General features: G+C 32.0%; 2 protein-coding genes across 4 annotated transcripts; one reads left to right on the top strand and one right to left on the bottom strand.

Moving 5' to 3' along the window:
- The first annotated feature begins 786 nt into the window (after positions 1–786).
- LOC101513543 (uncharacterized) lies at positions 787–3,745 on the top strand. The gene is made up of 2 exons (XM_004509889.3): positions 787–1,017; positions 3,191–3,745. The coding sequence occupies exons 1-2, from the start codon at positions 903–905 to the stop codon at positions 3,478–3,480; spliced, it is 405 nt and encodes a 134-aa protein (XP_004509946.1). The 5' UTR covers positions 787–902; the 3' UTR covers positions 3,481–3,745.
- Positions 3,746–5,155: 1,410 nt separating this feature from the next.
- Positions 5,156–14,250, bottom strand: LOC101513000 (uncharacterized). Of its 3 annotated transcripts, none has more exons than XM_012718478.3 (12): positions 14,076–14,250; positions 13,518–13,821; positions 12,417–12,494; positions 11,748–12,307; positions 10,037–10,672; positions 9,775–9,929; positions 8,827–9,038; positions 8,600–8,733; positions 8,136–8,470; positions 7,943–8,046; positions 6,809–6,888; positions 5,156–5,689 (listed from the first exon to the last, which is right to left on the bottom strand). In XM_012718478.3, the coding sequence occupies exons 2-12, from the start codon at positions 13,801–13,803 to the stop codon at positions 5,660–5,662; spliced, it is 2,610 nt and encodes an 869-aa protein (XP_012573932.1). In that variant the 5' UTR covers positions 13,804–13,821; positions 14,076–14,250; the 3' UTR covers positions 5,156–5,659. The 3 variants fall into 3 exon arrangements, with proteins under 3 accessions (XP_012573932.1, XP_012573933.1, XP_004509944.1); XM_012718479.3 differs by having other exon boundaries at positions 12,417–12,491; XM_004509887.4 differs by lacking the exon at positions 6,809–6,888 and having other exon boundaries at positions 14,076–14,249.
- Positions 14,251–22,441: the final 8,191 nt, after the last annotated feature.

The following is a 22,441-nucleotide window of genomic DNA, read 5'->3' as shown; positions in this document are numbered from 1 at the left end:
CATTCTTCCTCCATTTTCAACAACTTCAACATCTTCAATAATCTCATCTGCTTCCATTTACATCAGATTTACATCATCTTGTTCTTATTCTTATTCTTGTTTTTTACAATATTTAGTTAGAGTTATGTGATTGAAACTGATTCTGGTGAAAATGAAACTCATTTTGTCAATTGATTTTTGTTACTCAAAATAAGTCTGCTCAGAAACATACCTAACTGAGTTTGTGTACATGAACTCAGTTTGCATATGTGAACTGAATCTGCGTACGTGAACTCAGTCTGCCTATAAACGTACGTGAATTCAGTCGACCCATAAATATATGGGAACTCAGTCTGCCCACTAGTTTGCGTATGCAAACTCAGTTCACATATATTTTTAGGATGACTCAGTGTGTGTAACCAAAATTAATTGACAAAATGAGTTTCATTTTTTTACCAAAATCACTTTCAATTACATAAAAAAAGAATAAAAACAACAAAAACAAAAACAAAATGATGCAAACCTGATGTAAATGAGAGTCATGTTGTTGTTGAAAATGAAGCAAGAATGATAAAAGGGTGAGAGAAAATGATGAATATGATGAGTGTGAGGTAGAAGATGAAAATTAAAAGAAATGTTAGAGTTGAAGATAAAGATAAAAATAGATATTATAATTTAAAAAATTGTAATAAATAAATAAAGATATTTTAAATATTTGGTATTTAAAAAGATTTTGAGAGGTGTGGTTAGAAAAAAAAAAAGGATGTATATAGCAATTTAGCAAAATTGTTAGTAAAGTGTATATCATATATGCAAACAAGCAAAACACATCACCACACTTATCATAAAGAAACAAAACTGAAATACAAACTTTGGTTCGTCCGATATAAATCTTATCGGAATTGAACGGCACCGTCGCCGGAATGACCACCGCCGGGTCCAACGTTGTTCACCGCCACACGTTAAGCCAAATCCTGTCTGAGTTCTTCAAGTTCGCCGTGGGATCCGCTATCGACGGCTCCCGCAAAATCATCCCTGGTCGGTTTTTCTTTCTCTTTCGCTCTAATCCAAATCTTTTTCCTTTTTGTTTCCGAATCATCGCTGTTGTTTAACTTTTCAGAGAGAAATTGGTCATATTCGTTATAATTTCATTTTTTCAGAATCATTTTTAGAAAGAAAAAAATTTGGGAATTTTGGGATGGTTTATATGGTGGTGTGATTAGTAAATTTGGTTCTTTTTCTGTAGAAGGAAGTTGTATGTTTGCATGGTTGAGTGACATCTTAGTTATTTTATATGTTTATATTTTTAGTTGGTATTATCTAGATTATATTAATTATGCATTGGAGCTATTTAATTAAAAGAGTTTAATTGTTATGCAGTAATTACACCTTCGTCGAATCAGAATCCATCATCTTGTTATGTAATTTTTTAAAAATAACTATCCTATACAATATTCTTATTGGATATTAGTGTAAAATTAGTTTATATTGCCGTAGCAAGATTTAAATCAAAAGCATTGTCCATGTAAAATCATTTTACACTTACAACCAATAATATCTCGCCACGTCAACAAAACATTAGATAACTCAGTTTTTTTATTTAAAATCTATATAATGTGATGTGGCAGATTGAATAGGTATGATTGAAGGATAGGGTAAAGTTGTTTTACATCCTCAATACACTACCTTTAAACTCAATTTAAAATAAGAAATTAAATTTTGATTTACTAAAAGGCTTATAAGTTTAAATACATGTTCTGTTATGAACCTGAAAGTGAAGATTCAGTGGCTGCAAGAGATGGGGGAATAAGATTGGGATCTATGGCGGTGATACTGCCCAAAGGAGGGGTGTATCTAGGGTTTTAAATAAAGGTTTATGGCCTCAATCTGAGCTGCAACATAACAATTGGTTGCACTTGATCGTAATTGTCAGCAATATCAAGAATCTCAATGCGACTGCAATCGTTAGTAGAACCAGTATTTAAAATCCTAGTGTAGCTGGATACACTCTGACCCTCAAGTCAGTAGGCGATTGAGGTGGGTGAGAGGCTTTGGGTTAGAATGAAATCATGTCTTGATTTGTGATGATATCAAACTTATATAGTCAAAAACTGTAGCTGTTTTATGTTAGGATGAGGTGGTAGTGAACTTGGACTGACCCAAAGTCCACTCTAGAAAACGTGTAATGTAAATAAGTTAGATGAGATTTTTCTTTGACCAAAATAAGTTAGATGAGACAGATTATGAAAGATACTAATGTTAATATTAACTTCTATGAAGTATAAAAGTCAGAGATGTCGCAACGTCATTTAAATTTTTTTCTGCAATTCACAGTTCAAAGTTATCCAAACTGAATGGGGCTGATTTCGATTAACCCTTACAAGTGTTTATGCAGAAGAAGAGAGAGCTTTGGAAAAATTGAGACACACAAAACTAATTTCAACTTACATGAGAATCTATTGATTAGAAGCTTATAGTTGTTGTAAAATCTTTTCAACTTTTCTGTTGTTATAAGTGCTTAAGAAGTTTATCTGATTTGAAGATTGTGGAAATGTTTTGTTGTATTATCTTGTTCCATATTTTGAAAACATAAAAGAGAATGAAAGTAATATAGTATAGACTAAAATTAAAATCTGAAACCAAAAACTCAGTTATAGTCTCATGATAATTTTCTCATTGTCATTGATATCCTTGATGATACTATGTCATAAGATAGCCATTGATTTGTGACTATGACAATCATCTATATGATTGGATTTACCTACTCTAAAATCAATTATGTACTTTAGAAGAAAAAGTGATGAATTATATCTGTTGAATGGAAAATCAATAATTGAAAATTTGAGATACAAACAATTTTACACTTGTGTATGCATATATGTTGACACAACAACAATCAAGCTTTATTCCACTAGGTGAAGTCGGCTACATGGATCAAACGACCTCATAATGCTCTTTCATAATCATCTATAGGTCTTTCTTTATAGTTTTTCCTATAGTTCTTCGTTCATCCTCTGCCTTTAGTAATTAGACTACCATGCATCTGAGTAACTCTCTTTACTATGAAATCTAAAATATCTGCCACATATTCAAACCACTTAAGTGGAATATATTCAACTATTGTTGATTTTCAATTAAATGCCATAACATTTCATATTATCCTTTAATGTGACAAAGTATCTCTCAAATATCATTACTATATTTGTTACAGGTAGAAAGCATGCAGATAAGATGGTGCCGGAAGGACTGATAAATATACCCATTTCAACACCATTGAAGACCAAGAAACAACTTGATAAAAAGGTTGCAAATGAACTCAATTTTGAAACCAAAGTGGAGGAAGTGATGAAGGAAGACATGAACATTATAAAGCAACAGTACAAAACATCAACCAAACTTGTTGAAAATTCACAGCCTCCAAAGAAAATGGATGATGGTTTTAAAGGAATTGATCTTCTACAGAAAAATGGAAAGAGAGTTTTCATTCGGTCTCGTCTTTAGAATGAAATTTACTCAATTACACTAGAGATTCTACATATTTATAACACCAAGAGTGTTAGTTACATTCACTGAAATACTCTCTTTTTAGCGGACTTCATTTTATTGAGTGAAATTTATGTAGATCCATCACTTTGAGAATTGATCTCATGAAAAATACTGGGATCTATAAATTTTATCCGATAAGTCAGAGTGTTGACTAGTAAATGTTGCTAAGTACTTTTTTCTTATAAGATACTATAATATAATGTGTTCTGTTTTTCTTTTCTCTTGTGCCCATATGAGATGGAATGGAGATAATTAGTATATATATTGCTACAACTTGTGTACTGAGTAGTGAGTGATTCCTAGGTTATGTAACTTGTTCTTGCCAACAGTATTAATGATATATAATATTTTTCGTTCACAAACACTTAATAATTCCTATACACGGGTTGAAAATGGCAATCAAAATTTACAAATACTCTTTAAGCAAGTGACGATACTATCTTAATTTCTACAAGAGGGCAAATATAGAGTAAAAAAGTATTTTTAAAATTAAAAATATTATCAATAAGTAAAAGAATACAATAACTTCAACTTATACAAAATATTAATTAAACCAATAAAGAAAAACTCTCCAATGTCATTCAAAAAACAATTAGCAATGTCTTTTAAATGTGATTGACTATGTTATTTGCAAGGATTTTGTTTTGAAGTCTTATCTTGACAAATGTTAACAATTATAATCATTTAAATATAAATATATAGATCTACTCGCGGGGATAAATATAAAAATATAGGGATAAATATTGACTTATACATTACATAGCTTCTCAAAACAATACATACGAATTTTGTCAAAAAAGAAAGAACCACATAAGAGTGACAAATGAGCAGCACTAAGTAAATTTTTTTAAACAGTGCATGAAAATTAAAAGAAACAAATATAAATTCCTCTATAAGTGATTAGTAAGTCTAAGATTGAATATGCAAAGCATTCATGTTCTATTCATTAATATGTTTTTAATTCTATTTAAGTATTTCATTAATTCTTTATCATATATGTTTTTATCAGTTGAATGATGTCGTTAAAGATTATATAGGTTATGACAGATTGGTATTCTAATTAATTTGATATATATAGGCTCTTATTCGTAGTCTTAATTGGTATTCTAATTAATTTGATAGATAAAGGTTCTCATTCGTAGTCTTAATTTCAAGTATAATCAAGATACATGTATGTTATCTTTAAATCATGAGTTAAAATTACATTGCAAAAGGGCAAACCTAATAATATAGAATTCTTGTCATAGGAGAATTCAATAAAAGATCAGACTCATTTGCGACTCTACTGACACAACATTGCATTTGTAAGAGAATGACTTCATGTCTCCAACCCATGTACATACACTTTAAATTAAATTAAAACAAGTAGACAGTCATTTGTTTTGAAGGTGCCTTTTCTTAATTCTTGTCCACGACTTAAGAGACAGTTAGATTTTTGTTTGGGTATATGTAATAAAAGTGGGAAGAGGATGGCTAAAATATGCTGGAAGGAACCATGTTTCCCATGCATAAAAGCCAAATTTGGTTATAATATCTCAGATATAGAGTAACGTTAAAATGTTCTCCATAAAATAACCAGGCCACAGAAATGCGTGCCTCTGCTATTTAAAAAAAGCTAGGGGCAAATTACTCAAGTCACAAACATCAACCATGTGTATTAATGTGTCAATAAAAAATAAAATAAAATCCATCATTACAATGCTTTGCTTCCACTGATGTCAATTGAAAGACACTAAATAGCAGGTGCCACTGCCATAGATCCAGAAGCGATTCATTGCCATAAATCTGAAGTCGGATACGTACATCTTCACAAAAAATAGATTTATCTATTAAAATTACATTCTTCCCCTTAAAGGGGTATGTAACAATCATCTATTCTTAAGCTCGTAGTTTACAATACAAATGCGAAGCTCTATTTCTAAATGAATAAACACACCAACTCGATCACAACGCTCCTCCAGTAAAGGAGATACTTTGTGCCACTGAGAGCAAGTCACAAGAGCAACTCTAAAATCCAAGCAAACAAATCATTCCATTTTTGCTTCTACAGCCTCAGATAACATGTTTAATGAAATGCAACCAGCTTGTCTATACTAAATAATCCCCTTCGAAATGCTAGAAGTTGCATTTATCTTTAGTGAGCGCTCAGGGATGTAGGTAACACCTGTTTAAAACCAGGATGTATAATAAACCAAACATGGTAAAAATATTTGAGTGAAATATATGTAAGAGCATATGCTTTGCAGTTTGCAAGTGTAACTACCTAAAGTAATCACCGGAGAACTGGAAATAAATTACTAATCCAACGCAGAATAAATAACAATAGAAAATGAAGCCAGATGAAGCTTTGCACAGAAATACTACAGCTGGGGGAAACCAATACAAGACCATATCATATAATATGCATGACTATAATTTGCTTGGTTTAAGTTGCAATATTTATTGTTATGCCGATGAGTTATCAGTTCATCTTCTCATCATCCCATTACGAAGTATTGACCAAATATTTCTTTAAATACAAGCTCAAGTACATAGGTATGTCATCCATCATAGATAATTTGAGGCATGTCATTTGTGTGCAGAGGGTATGTCCCCTTTGCACCATATTGTACTAAGTGTAGTACACGACATTCAGCACTTGATATAAATGCAGAGAGCTGTGCCCACAGCTCTATTTTTCTATTGAGTTTTTTGTCCCTCTACTTTTTTCCCTTCTTCCAAAGGAAGTCCAAAATAATCCTTCATGGACACAACATGCTAGTCACGGAGGTTGGCAGGTGGGCGGTGGGGAACCATACAAGGAACTAACTAGGTACTTTGAAGTACTTCATGAAAGAAGTAAAACAGGGAATTTTCTCAATCACTTTCTGAGGTTGGCATGTGGGGAACCAAACCTTCTGACATCCAATGGTTCGATATATTAACACACTCCAGATGATGGCGAGTTGCTATCTGATCCAGAAATTCTCATAACAAGGTTGTCAAAATCACGAGTTAACTCATAAACTCATATGATTTTACGAGTTTAGATAGCAATTTCGAGTTAACTCGGTAGTAAACTCGAAATCTTATAAACTCGGAGATCTAACCGAGTTAACTCAACTGAAATTGCAAGTCAATTCATAAACTCGGTTAAAATCGCATAAACCTACAAACTCGTATCTAGTCAAATGTTTGAACTAATTATTTAAAAAAATGGTGAAATTCAACCATTTAACCTATAAAAATAAAAACCAATTAATTGGATACAATAAAGGAAGGAAATGGCACATTAAATGCATACCTTAGATATCACTTGAATCCAAGTTAAACAGGCACCATGTGTTGGTTTTATGGATAATCTTTTTCTCCATTTTGAACAACCTTCCAATGTGGAACTAAATGTTTGAAAGTCTAAACAACAATACTATGCTATTATCCTATCTTGTTAACATTTGGATCATTTTTATCTTCTAAAAACAGTTTTGTTCTACTTGATAATAAGTATTGGGCATATAATTTTTTTTAATTTTACAGTTTCTTTTTTTTATATTTGTTAATTAAATTAGTTTTATTAATTTATGTAAAAAAAATGAAGCCTTGTTTAGCTTTCATTGTGTCTAACTTAACACAAGTTTATAAGTATGACACTTTTATTACGGTTATTTAATATTTTCTCTATAATTGAGTTAAAATTATGTATTTATGGTAACATATAAGTATATATATCATGTAGATATTATTATTAATTATATATTAATATGAGGACGGTTCAAGTTAACTAGTCGAGTTCACCTAGGTAAAAACGAGTTTACTTAAACTATCAAGTTTGACAACCTTGCTCATAACCTTAAATGGCATTGGTAAACTTAACTATCTAACCAACATGTCCAAACATTTCCTACCCAGGAAATGTCATCAATTAATTCATGTCATCTCCTCAAAGTTTTTATTAGGATGCAGTTTTGCACATTTTGAGATATCTGAAAAAAGTTACGAGTCATAGGGCTCTCTATGAAAACAAGGGGCAAAACAGAGTAACGTTTTCTGATACAGGTTGGGTTGGATGTCATATTAATTGAGAATTGGCTTCATGCAAGAAAGAAACAGAGGAATATTGCCACTAAATTCATGAAAAGATTCAGCAAGGGCTTGTATTTACTGTACATGTTAGAACAAGAGAACACTTGCTAACATCTTCACCAAGGCACTCAATTGGAGTAGGGTAGGGTATCTGTAACAAATTGGGCCCAATTTAAGGGGGAGTGTTGAGAATTGAGTTTTTATATGCATGTGATTAATATGCACAGGGTATTTGTGTCCACTATAATATATTGTACTGCATAAATACAGAAACCAATACCACAATCAGTGCAATTTCCCAAACATCTATTTTGTTAACAAGAAAAAGCATCATCAAATGGATGGTGATCCATACCTTTTTCTTTGACATCAATTTGCAAAGAGTCGAGAGTGATTGTGCCATCAGTCAACGGGAGTAGCTCAAGCTTAATGGTGGCTGTAGATTGAGACGGGATACATCTGACGTGGAGAATACATGGTTTTAAATTGATCAGTGCTAGTATAAACAAAATCCCAGAAATAAAAACAAGGCATTAATAATATATTACCCCAGTGGAACTCTACTTTGGAGCCACAGATGTGTACAACTCAGGCCAGAACTAGGAACGACGTCATTATTCGTAGAAACTGTCTGAGGTCTGACATCATCACTTTGTTTTTCATTTTCTTTTACAAGGGAAATGAAGCTTTGCCCCTGGGCAGCACCAATATGCCTTTCACCATTTATCCTTCCCAAAAAATCTGTGAAACCAATAAAAGGACTCACTGGAGTGACGGGTGAATTCAGAGAGACCACTGAAGGGGGTGAAGTAAAAGATGCTGGAGCAAGCACCGTCAAAGTTAGATCCTCGGATGTCAAATTCGAAGCTTGAAGAGTCAAAACCTGACAAAGTAGCAGCAGTTAGATTGATCTAAATTGTAATTTTAGTAGGAGAATAATCAAAGCAGACTAAATATAAGCTTTAATGCAAGATCCCAACTCGAGATAATCAAAATTTAAACATATATTGACCTGCACGGCAAGTTGGGAATTTCTTTCATAAGGTCCTGGAGACTCTCCTGACATCTCAGATGCAACAGAAATCATAATATCCCTCGACAAACGTGGACGCCAACTGGTTGGTTGTTTAAAGAATAATTTTGATGCTGTATTAAGCACAAAACCAAGGGGAGGAATACTAGTTAGCACCTTAATATTCATTGGTAAAGTAGAACAAACCAAGGGGACAAAAGGCTTACCAGTATAATTGCATCGACATGACACCATAACTGCATACTGATCGTCAATAGAAGAAATGTTACTCCTGTCAAGACTATTGGAGAAAAGACTTAATTTTGATGCCGGGCTTCCAGATTGCAACTTTGAAAAGCGAGGACTTTCATCCAGAACCTTTAGATTATTCCACATTGAAGTTGAAGGTTTAAGGATAAAAGAATGCTCCTCACCTCTCCTGTAATTAGAAACTTCTAATAAGATGAAGAATATCAAAGCTAACTACATAAACCAAATTATGAATTTCACCAATTTTATTTACCAATTAAATAATGATTTTCCTAACAGCAGACAGCTGATCAGATTGATTTAACCCTCCGATACATGCCTGTGTTCGTGAAACACAATTTCTTCACCATCTGAGTGGAAAATATTTTTGGGTCCATAAAGGAAGATAAATATGGCATTCTCCAAGGAAATTTTTTGGATTTTTTATGCCTTATTATTTCAGAGAGATTCAACTAAGTTTTACGTTGGCCGTTGACAGCCCAACACAACCCTCTCCTTATTATAATCGCGGGAGCATTGGAATAAAAAAAAAAAATAGGATAAGCTACTACGTCCATTCCTTTTTAATTGTCGTTTTTACCAAGAAAACCATTAAATTTTGATGAAATTATTTATCTTTTTCCAACAATACCCTTAACTATTTACCTAACCAACTTATTTCTCACTCTGCAATAAATAGTTAGGATAATTTTGACAAAACAATAGTTAATACTACTTTGAACTTTGAAAACGACAAATAAAAAGGAATAAATATTTTCTAAAAAAACGACAATTCTCCCCTCTTTTGCAGGGTTTAGAATCACTCAGCAAAAGAATATATAGAACTGAATAACCTAGGGTATGCAAAATGATATCAGATAAGGAGCAATATAAGAAACACTAAAAAACATAATAAGAATAACAACCTGAGGGCTAAATTTGGTAAAGAATGGTCATTTCCAGCTTCAATACATGCAAATGGTAATGATGATGGTGGTCCAGTTTTTGTAGCTTCGTCAAATATGATTGTAATGGCATCTATAAATATGACAATATCCGGAGCATGTGCAGGAGCAACATTCTGAAGAACAGCTTAAAGATATTAATGAAACTAAAAATGAAAACAATTGACAGTATAAATGGCCACCCCCCCACTCCCACTCCCAAAAATAGTACGAGAGTTCAAACCTTTATTTGAACGCACAGAAGATCCTCTGAATTGCAGTCTGCAGCAAAAGAATGAACCTCTACAGGTTGTATTATTTCAAGCTTCCTTCTCCACCTTCTTCCTGGGGTATAGATACCTTGCAATCCGCAACAAACAGAAAATCTTTCTCGCTCCAACGAGACACCTCGAAAAGATAAGAGTTCTTCCGCCCCATTTTTTTTCCTTAAAAACTTCTGAGATGAGATCTGGTCCCAATCATCAATGTCAAAATTTGGCTTGGAACTAGCTGCTTTCAAAGGAACAGTCGGTGCACTTGTACTTTGAGGTAATGATGACATGGAATAACTTCTAAAATGGCTGCCAAAAGAGAATATTTGAGAGCCAGATGGGGCTGAAGGATTTGACAACCTCTGAGAGGTGCTACCGATTCCAGAGTTTGCAGACAAAAGAGGAGATGGCGGGCGAGAAGCAGGGGGAAAAATGTTATCTAATGGAAGTATCCATTTCAATAATTCTCCACATGGATCCTGATTTGTAGAAACTGAATTGTCCTGGTTCTCAAAAGACAATATTTTCTCTTCAAATTTTTCATATTGGAGAATTTCTATACAAGGGTCTCTAAGAAAATCAACTCCAACATTCACCTGTAAAAGAACCTGGATCCTTCCAAACAGGAAAATAGAATCAGATCAGTAATCAGAGCAAATGAGATTATCCAGGCATAATTAGGAGAATTTTATGCATTGAAGACTAAAAATGCCTCAAAATCAAGTTATAAAAAAACACTTCTTGATTCCCTTGAGTTCATAGGAATATTTCATAAAGATCTTATGGTGTACTCCCCTCCGGAATGAAATATGAAATATAAGTAAAAATATAAGGTAATTGATCATATTTACTCTATGCAATCACAATAAAAATTAAGTCAATTGCCCAAATTATCCTCCATAACTAATAAATTTGGTTATTGGAAATAGAAAAAGTTACATTGAATGGAGGGTATTTTAGAGATACTATCATTAAAATGAGAGAAGTTTATTTTTTCTTATATTTCATTCCAAAAAAATAAGCCTAATTTTGCTTATAATTCATTCCAGAGGGTGTATTAAAGAAGCATAGAAAAAAGCCCCTTAAGTTCACTGAAGAGAAGGGACCAACTAGAACAAAGCAATAATTTCCCAGCACAAAACATATGTCCTAGAAATTTCATTAATGATGATAATTACATAAGTTAAATATACTCCTTAACAGCCCAAGTACCATATAGAAATCTTTTGCTCCAAATTCCATGGAGAAATATAAAGATTGTAAATGTTGATAATGCAATTACTGGAAGAACCAGAGCTGAGTATGCAATAACTCATAGCACAACCTCATCTATGAGTTTTACAATCAGGGTGAACAAATGAACCGAATTTCATGTCTTGGATCTAAACACTATTTCTAGCCTAATATAAACAAGGCACAGGTGCATGCACACACATATAGATTGCATTTAAAAGTTACAAATAATTGCATATTGTAAGTAAAGGATGGCCAAGAGGCTAGTATGTGTGCATGTTAGGGAAATGGGAAATATATGTGATCAAAAGGGATGAGGGGGAGAACTTTGTAATCAGTCCCAAATTGAACCGAAAAATAATGCCCAGACTGACAGTTGAACTTAAAGAACTACAAAAACTTCAGTTCAAGAAAACGTTGGATTGTATACCAACATTATGTGGCACATACCACTATGTCTCCATTAGGTAGGGCACAACACTTCACAGAATTTCTTGCCACTCCACCAGAAATAGTTGCATCGAAATTTGCTCGATCAATGACTGCACTAATAGAAGGCACATGTTTTGCAGTTTCTTTCACTTCAATTGTTGAGATTCTTTGGCCATTTACTTCAGAGATGGACTTTTCTAAAGAACCATGTTTAGACCAAAGTGGCTCATCAGACTCACAAATCCTCACAAAAAAGTGAGAACTCTTGAATTTTTCCAACAATGATGCAGTTTGTCTTCTGTGAACCTCCATCCTTAGTAAGGATTCACCAGAAGAAACATTTGCTGAGTGATCAGTCTTTGCCTTTGGCAGGTTTTCATTGTTCTGATCTTGACCACTGGGACTAAGTTGCGCTTCTCCGGGTACTGAATTATTCCGGTTCTCAATATTCCCATTTTCTTTGTTAGGGCTGTGGCCTATTGCATTCTTACTCATCAAGGCAGCAACTTTAAATGGAGTGATAATCTCTGTATCCTGCTTACATGCAGACAAGCAGGCCACAATATGAACTTGTTCACCTGAATCACAGGTATAAATTAGGTCCACCTAACCTTCTAAATGAGCTAGCAGACCAAATAACAAATTTCAACACCGAGATTAGTGCTCCAAAGAACGAAAGTATCTTACCAGGAAAGAGAAAGGAACGGTCTAGAGGGCGCAGGGACTGAATATCTGACACATTATTCCAGTCTTCAGGAAGCTCTTCTATTAAAAAAATTGGAACCAAAGTTACGACAAGCAGAACAGACAATATAAAAGCAAAGGCAATAAAAAACTACTCCCCTAACTTCAAATTCTAAACCCTACCACTTCAAACTGTATGCTAACAATAATTGTCTTGTAATAATAATTTTACTTATGTCCAAGATTCATGTCACTTACGATTTGACAAACAGACAACTGAATCAAACAGTTTTGTTCAATCCTCCATAGTTCCACCCTCAGTAAAATAATCAAAATATCATGTACCATCTTTTAATCTAATGTCCTACAATGCTCTATCTCTAACACGGATCAAGATTCCCTGCAGTCAGGGAAAACACACAATCACGCAATCAAGGGATCTCGATCATTGGATGAAAATCAAACAACTAATCTTTTGACTTCACCAAATCAGCTTTAAAATACATATCGTAATAACAGTAGTCTGATCTTTAAACTAACAACCAATATCCAAAATCGCGTGAATAAGTGACTGCAGAGAATCCAAATCACTCTAAAACACAAATAAAAACTAGAAATCATTTGTGATGTGTAGTCTCACTCAACCATAACCCCTAGGAATTGTTTGGTGGATGAGAACAGAACAAAACGATGATAACCATCCTGTACTCATTTGGTTCCACCTTTCAAATAAAATACCATTTTTATACACCTCATTTCAAGCTCTTACAAGTCTACCAAACATCACTTTCTATTTTTAGAATGCAGCACACCAAAACACAGCACATAATACATCTTATATGTTCTATCAAGTCTACCAAACACTACTTTAAAACCCAATAACACTAATAGGCAAATCCAATTTGGATTTGGCTCTTCCAAAGTAAGTAGTTAGTAAAGTGAGAAAATCAATAGTCAAATAGTATTTAAACCACCCATGATTTTTAATGCAGGTGCATATAATATCAACGGTTGATTTGTCACTTTACTCTCGAAAGTAAATTGCGCAGTTTAGAGGAGTCTGATCCATTGGGTTTACTAACTATGTAAATTCTAAACACATACTATATGGAATGGCAATCCATCCTTCATCTTCAGACACATCCAAATGCTTGGCCAAAAAAGTTACATCATTTTTCAAATCGCCGTTTTCGCCGTCAACTTCTCCCTCAAACCGTTCAACTGTGCTATACTGAACGTACGGGTCCGCCGTCAAAAGACTCTCCAAAGAATGAGAGCCTTGAAGAGGAGGAGAAGGTGGAGGAAGCGGATCAACGCGAGGTTCTGGAATCGACGAAGGTTTATCTCTGTCTGAATACACTTGTGACGGAGTACGCATCAAGAAATTCATTGTACAAGAGTTCGATACCTGAAAAATACAAATTATGATAATTCGAAAAAGTAATTGAATTACAAAAGTGAGTGGTTAGGGTTTTTGAGGTAGTTGAGAAAATGAAAACAGTTAGTGAGTATTTTTTTGTTTTTCTGATGAAGTGAGAGTGATGAAATTAGTGTAAGTGATTGGAGATTCGATGAATGATGAAAATGGAAATGGAAAATTGGAGTGGTGAAGAAGGAAAGAGGGATCTATGTATGGGAATTGAAATTGGAAGAAGAATGTACCTGATGATGTGAATTGGAGTTGGTTTTGCTGCTACTACCAACCAATTCACTTCAATCTCGATCTGAATCTGCTCTACTCTTCACTCTCCCCACTGAACGAACACCCAATTTCTTAATTCGATAATAACTGAAACGCACCGTTTTTAGTGGTGTCTGCCTGTCTGCCAATCGCCCATTACATTTACGCCTTGCTTTATCATTTAATGGATTTCAATTATTAGAATTTAGTACTAATTAATTATTATTATTTTCTTATATATAAGCCTAGTCGAGGGAGTCACCAAAATTAAGAAGAAAGTTGATTGTCGTATTAAATTATCGATAATTTATATTGTTTTATGAACTTACTTTTTAAGAGAAAAAGTTAATTTATAATTTTATTATAATATTTATTAAAGAATACATAGAAAGATATAATCGATAAGTTTGTAAGAAAATGATTAATCAAGTTAAAAAAAATAAAAGATGTCTTGTAAAAAGGACAAAGAAAAATCACATTTATATTTAGGGGTGTGTAGTAACATTTATGTTACTATTTTTCTCATAAAAGTGAAAATAATTATTTTAAAAAAATAATCAATGTTATTAATTAATTTTTAGTTTTGTTAAAGAGATAAATTGAACTCATTACCTCCTTGTGAGTCAAATTCCTCCCAAATCACCATAAGACTCTTGAAGTTTTATTAATTTTTTAAGTATGATTTAGGGTGGACCATGATCCATATTAAATTTTGTCTATATTTATGTCTTTTCATTTTTCACCAAAAATAATAGAATAATAAATTTTATAGGTATTTAAAAATTATTGAATAAATGAGAAAAGAATAGTAAATAAATTAATTTAAATGAATAATAAAATATAAAGAAAAAATACTAAAACTTGATATTCAATTTATATATTAGCGTGTAGACGGCCACTATATTTTTATTTATCTAATTTTTTATTGCATTAACATGTATGTATATTTTATTAAATTTTTGTATATAATTTAGATTAAAATTTATAATTTATCTAGATAATATATATGTTTTAATACATTTACTATAATATAATAGAATTTGTGGTATACACAAATATATACATATAAAAATAAAATTGTAATAAAATTAATCATAAAAATAGTAATTTTAAATAAATTGAAAATAAATATTCTTTATCAAGATAAATTATTAAAGCCAAAATAATAAATTTTATAAAATTTAATTATTTTTTTAAATGTTATTAAATAGTTTAAAATTAAAATTAAATTTAAATTTTACACCATCGTAATTTTTCACGTTCCCTCAAATTAAAATGGGAGTGAAATAACAATCTTTTCAAAATTAAGGATCAAAATTGTTGAAAAAAATGAGAAACCAAAAATTTGAATTTATTAAATGGAAACCAAAACTTTATCTTATCTTAATATATATTATGCATAATATATATATATATATATATATATATATATATATATATATATATTATATTATATTTATATAGATTTTATATGAAGATATACCGTAGTTAGTATTTAAACTAGGGTTACCAAAAAAATATTAAAGATACATGGTTTGAAAATAAACAAGATATTCAAATATTGAGACAATAAATTTAAAGATTTGTTTATCCCCTATATTTTTCGATTTATATATATATATATATAATAATAATGATATATTATCAAAATAACAATGATAAATTGTTAAAATATCTTCAAATTATAGTTTTAAGAAAATGATATTTTCTCATCTACCTTCGATACATGTATCTTTCTTCTCTCATATCTTTTCTCAACTCGGTCTACTTCTCTTAAAATTTATACTAATAAAATATAATAAATTAGTACAACAAGCTCTATATATAGATAAATTACCTAATATCGAAGAATAACCTAATTAATCTCGAACAAATTATAACACTATCTTTAGCAACTCAACTACTAACTATTAGCAAACTTTTACATGTTATATAATATAGTGTTATACTATTTTTTTAATTGTGAATTATTTTAATTAATATGTGTATTTTTTTAGGAGTGACAAGATGTTTAAACATAAGAAAATTGATACATTTTTCAAGAAGAAAGTTTTCGACAAAGATAAAAATCGTAAAATTGATAAATTTTGTTTGATTGAATTGTGTGAAGTTCTAAAAACTTGTGGACTTGTGAAAATTGTAAAACTTGTGATAATTGAAATTCTAACTTTTGCAACTTGTCTACTATGTATGAATTGACTCTAAAAAAAAACTACATGACTTCTAAGAATTTCAATTATAACATTTTAGTTAATATCCGTCGCTCCCCGTCTCCCCCTATATTCTGTGCAAAATTTGCCACTGTATAGGTTGAAGCGAATGCTTGAGAGGGGAACTAATTAGTTGCTAATTAATTTCTTCATAGTTTCAATGGCTCTAAATTCTCCCTCAACTACAAGGATTATCATGTTGAGACAAACTCCACATTTAAAGTTTTGATGAAAATAAAAAAAATGTTAATTAACAAAGTTAATTATGATTCTAAAATGTTATGTTAATTTAACTTGTGCTTTTGAGTGAATTTATTTAAGAACAGAATCAAGCAAAGCAGAAAAGACAACAATAAGAACATTCTGCATAAAAATAGAGAATGATCTCCAGTTTCAAGAATGTTCATCGTAGCATATTGATCAATCATTCTCCACCTTTTTAACAAAGATTCTGCCTCGAAATTTCATTCAAATAGACTCAATACATGGCAAGGAACAAGTAGGATTCATCCCATATCAAAAAGGTTAACTGATCACAAAAATAAAAGGACTCAAAAAACAGTCAAAAATAAGAACAGTTTGTGACTATAAAATCAAATTGTCAAGAAAGTTTGATCAACCTTGATATATGATAAGACATTACAAAGGACATCAAGAATGATCAAAACAGGAACTCCAGATTGATAATCAAAATCTCCAAAAAGATCAAATTGACAGATCCAGATTGATAATCAATCTCCGTTTTCTCAATAACTCCAGCAGCAACATCTTCTCTTCTGCAATGGCTTATAATTCTTCTTCAAACTCAAAGGGCTACATTCAAGACTCAAGATCGAAATTATACCATCCAAGACCAAGGAAGAAACTTCAAAGGCTTCTTAACTAGAAGACAAAACTGATTTAAAGCTTTAACAGAAAAGTCAAAAAGCAGTTTTTAAATCAATGGCTAGATTATTTTTATTCTGAAATATTGGTTTTAGTAAAAAAATACAGAGCACTACCAACAGCTCTTTTTGACCCTCATTAAATGTTTCTCAAGCCTATAAATAGAAGGCCAATATCCAAGAGCAAGGCAAGAAGTTCAAGTGCTATAAAATCTCAAACATCAATCACATACATACTTGAAATTCTCAAAATTCGCAAAGAATAAGTAGTTCTAAAAATCTCATATCAGATTGCTTGATCATTACTGGTTTCTTTGTAAAGAATCAAATCTTAAACAAGAGTTGAGATACCTTAGATTCTGTCAAAATCAATCTTATTGTAAAAACTCAAACTATAAGAGTTTATTTATAGTTTGTTTATATTGCATTGAATCATATCAAAGTTAGATAGGTGTTGTTGTTGCTTTCTGGGTGGAAAGTAATAGAGATTAAAATAGATCAAGGTTGATCTAGACTAGGTGCTGTAAAATCAAGAAGGTTCTTTGTTTTAAACACTTAGTGGAAAATCTCACAGCGTGAGGACTAGACATAATCCAAGTTGGGTGAACCAGGATATTTGTTTGTGTGATATTCTCTATCATATCTCTTTATTTGTTAAACTTAATTGATTAACTAAGATAAAAAACAAACTGAGTTTCTGTTTTAAACTAATCAAGGAACGTTCTCTGTTTTATAATAAAATCAAGAACGTTCTATGTTTCTCTGTTTTACTAACCAAGATCAATCTTGAGTTATTTTCTTAAGCTTTTAATAGGAATTTTTAAAAGGTACATTTACAATTCAAACCCCCCTTCCTTGTAAATCGACATTGTTACTTCAATTGGCATTAGAGCTCGGTCTCTAGAAAGTTCAAAAAACACCTAACAAGTGCTAGATAAAAGATCTAGAAGAATGTCGAAAGCAAAATACATTGTTGAAGGAGGATCCTCAAACATACCACCATTTTTTGATGGATCGGATTACTACTTTTGGAAAAACAAAATGCAGTTGTTTCTAAAGTCTCAAGACACAGGAATGTGGCGCATCATTACAAATGGAGACTTCACACCAAGGATTGATCAAGATGACCCAAACTCTGCCATAAAGAAAGAAACAGACTGGACAACCAATGATAAAGCTAAGGTACTTTTAAATTCTAAAGCTCAGTTATTCTTATCATGTGCTTTAAGTAGGGAAGAAAGTTGTAACACCCCGATTTTCAAAGCGAGGGTGTATTTTTTTTTTCAAAAGAAATTAAACTAAAACAGAGAAATAAACAAGGAAATAACTTTGGATAAATATTGGAGTAAGTAAATTTTACTAGCTTTAAAACAAAATATTAAGTAACCGAGACATTAAGAGATTCCCCCTCCTTAACGTCCAGTTAACTTAAACGGTTTTCAAAACAAAATATTAAGTAACCGAGACATTAAGAGATTCCCCCTCCTTAACGTCCAGTTAACTTAAACGGTTTTCAAAACAAAATATTAAGTAACCGAGACATTAAGAGATTCCCCATTCTTAACGCCCAGTTTACTTAAACGGTTTTCAAAACAAAATATTAAGTAACCGAGACATTAAGAGATTCCCCATTCTTAATTCTCATTTAACTTAACGATTTTCAAGACAAAACATTCAGTAAATAAGTCATTAAGAGATTCCCCATTCTTAATACTCATTTACTGAAACGATTTTCAAAAACGAACATTAAGTAACCGAGACATTAAGAGATTCCCCATTCTTAACGCCCAGTTAACTTAAACAATTTTCCAAACAAAATAATAAGTAACCGAGACATTAAGAGATTCCCCCTCCTTAACGTCCAGTTAACTTAAACGGTTTTCAAAACAAAATATTAAGTAACCGAGACATTAAGAGATTCCCCATTCTTAACGCCCAGTTTACTTAAACGGTTTTCAAAACAAAATATTAAGTAACCGAGACATTAAGAGATTCCCCATTCTTAACGCCCAGTTTACTTAAACGGTTTTCAAAACAAAATGTTAAGTAACCGAGACATTAAGAGATTCCCCATTCTTAACGCCCAGTTTACTTAAACGGTTTTCAAAACAAAATGTTAAGTAACCGAGACATTAAGAGATTCCCCATTCTTAACGCCCAGTTAACTTAAACGATTTTTCTTTAAAACAAAATATTAAGTAACCGAGACATTAAGAGATTCCCCATTCTTAACGCCCAGTTAACTTAAACGATTTTTCTTTAAAACAAAATATTAAGTAACCGAGACATTAAGAGATTCCCCATTCTTAACGCCCAGTTTACTTAAACGGTTTTCAAAACAAAATGTTAAGTAACCGAGACATTAAGAGATTCCCCATTCTTAACGCCCAGTTAACTTAAACGATTTTTCACAAACAAACGCACATTAAGTAAACGAGACATTAAGAGATTCCCCATTCTTAATACTCATTTAACTTAATGGTTTTCAAATTTCACACAACACAAACTCAACAAATTCTCACATCAAAACATATCAATTCATTTATTCACAAATCCAACCATACACATATCAAATTTCATCAATATCAATTAAGAGCATGTCAAAAACAACGAACACAAATCGACACAATCCACTACTCAAAACACACAAGTTTCATTTACTCAAAATCTTACATACGTGAGGTAAATTCATTTTTCCCAAAACAATACTCCAATCCTAACAAAATTCGTTTCCACACAACCACAGATAAGGCCCTAGATGCAAACTAAAAGTTTGGAAGGAGCCCTTACCTTCGCGTTAGCTCTAACGTGCGATTACGGCACCGTGAGTAAATCCGGTAAATTTTCCGCTCGCAACGCCGCTTCCAAAATTGGTCCACTAGCACCGTAGCACGGAGGTGAGCAACCTTCCCTTCTATCACTTCTTGAAACGACGTTTAGATCTAGGTGAAACGGGGAGGTTTGTGTTTGAATCCCTAATACCGTTTTTCTTCGTTTTCGAAACAATGAGAAAGTATGAAGCTGAGAAAACCTTGCTCCCTTACCCACTAATCCTTGGGTTTCTATTCTTGAAGTCAAAGAAAGAAAAAGGAAGCAAAATCAACGAAGAAGAAAATGGGAGGAGGAGATGGTTTTCGCGAGGCAGAGGAAGAAGAAGGAGTTTCTCTGTTTTCTTTCCTTTGTTTTTCCTTTCTTTCTTTTTCCTTCCTTTCTATTTCCTCTCTTTCTATTTCCTTTTCTTTCTTTTCTACCTCATTTCTTTTTCCCTCCAAACAACTATATATATATATATATATATATAAATATATATTAATTACTTTTAACAAATATCTCAAAATATCTAGATATTTGTTAAATTACCATTTCACCCGTAACGCATTAAATTTTTCGTAAACGATTCACCGCAGTTAATTTAATTTATTTATCGACGAGTAATTCTAATCGGCATCAAAATATCTTTTTGATCATATAAACTCCAAAATATCTTTTTGATCATATAAACTCCAAAATACATAAAATACACTTTAAAATTATGGGTCTTACAAAAGTGAAAGGGTAGATGAATGCACAACTGCAAAAGAAGTTTGGGATACACTACAAACCCATCATGAAGGAACAAGCCATGTCAAAGAAATAAGAATAGACATTGGCATAAGAAAATTCGAATTGTTCGAAATGCAAGAAGGAGAAACTATTGATGAAATGTACTCAAGATTTATTACAATAGTAAATGAAATGCGTTCCCTTGGAAAAGCTTACACAATACAAGAAAGAGTAAGAAAGATCATGAGGTGTCTTCCAATTATATGGAGACCAATGGTAACGGCCATAAGTCAAGCCAAGAATCTTGAATCACTGTCTCTGGAAGAATTAATTGAAACATTAAGAGCACATGAAGTATTGTTACAAGAAGACAAACCGATCAAGAAAGGAAAGGCAATAGCACTAAAAGTTTCTCAAGAAAAAATCTCAGCAAAATTAGAGGAAGAACCAGAAGAAAATGAACAAGAAGATGATGATGAAATTGCTCTTCTCACTAGAAGAATACAGAGAATGATGAGAAGAAGAGATCAAATCAAAAAGGGATTTCAAAACAAAAATCTCAAAACAGAGGTTGATAAAAGTCAAGTCATATGTTTTGGATGCAGCAAATTAGGACATTACAAAGCAGAATGCCCTTCAAACAGAAATCCACCAAAACGATTTCCTTTCAAAAAGAAATCAATGATGGCAACATAGGATGATTCAGAAGAATCAAAAACTGAGGAAGAAGAAGAAGCCAACATATGCTTAATGGCAAAAACAGAGGAAGAAAAGGTAATGAGTTCTGAACCTTGTCATTTATGTGAACAAATAGAAAAAGAATTTGATAACTTGTTAAATGACTCAAATCTCCTTATTCAAAAATGCAGTTCCTTAAAAGAACAACTTTATAAAGAAAAAGAAGAAAGTCAAGCTAAAAATAATATGTTAAAAAAAATCATTCAAGAATTGAAAGAAATAGAAAGAAAAAAAATTTAAAATCAAGAAAGCCAAGAACGTTCTACACTACAAACAGAGAACGTTCGACTGAAAAATGAAAACGAACTTCTCAAAACAAATTTATTAAATTTCATTAAAGCCACTGAAACCTTTCATAACATCATGGATCTCAAATAGGAATTTTTGATAAAGCTGGTCTTGGTTTCAATCAAACCCAAAAAACTAAGCTATATGAAAATTTCTTTGTCCCAGAAAGAAAGGAAGAAAAATGCAAAACTAGATGCTTATATTGTAAAAAACTTGGACATCTAGAATTTGCTTGCTATTTTAGAAAAAGAGATGAAAAGATTGAAAAGAAAAAGGAAATTGAAAGAGGAAATTGAAAGAGGAAATCGTTCTGTAAAAACAGTTGTAAAAAAACTGAAAAAAGGAGAACAATCTCCAGAATGTTTCCGAAACGGAGAAAGTTCGAAAACACAAGCTGAACGATCTGGAAACTCTTTCAAACCAAAGTTTAAACCTTTTGAAAAAACAGATTGTTAAACCTATTTCAAAATCAATAACAAAAAACTCATCAAAATTCAAGAATAAAGGAACGATACATCACTTCAAAGAAAAAGGAAATGTTAAAGCTAACTCTCCAAGACCCAAGACAAAGTGGGTACCTAAGGCTGAAATAATATCATATGCAGGTTGGTTTTCCAAATATAAAGAGAAAGCCCTGGTTCTTGGATAGTGGCTGCTCAAGACACATGACATAAGATAAAAACT

This window comes from Cicer arietinum, chromosome 7 (assembly GCF_000331145.2).
Source record: "Cicer arietinum cultivar CDC Frontier isolate Library 1 chromosome 7, Cicar.CDCFrontier_v2.0, whole genome shotgun sequence".
NCBI classification, from domain to species: Eukaryota; Viridiplantae; Streptophyta; class Magnoliopsida; order Fabales; family Fabaceae; genus Cicer; species Cicer arietinum.
The sequence above is the reverse complement of the archived record's forward strand: the minus strand, read 5'-3'. Positions and strand labels throughout refer to the sequence as shown.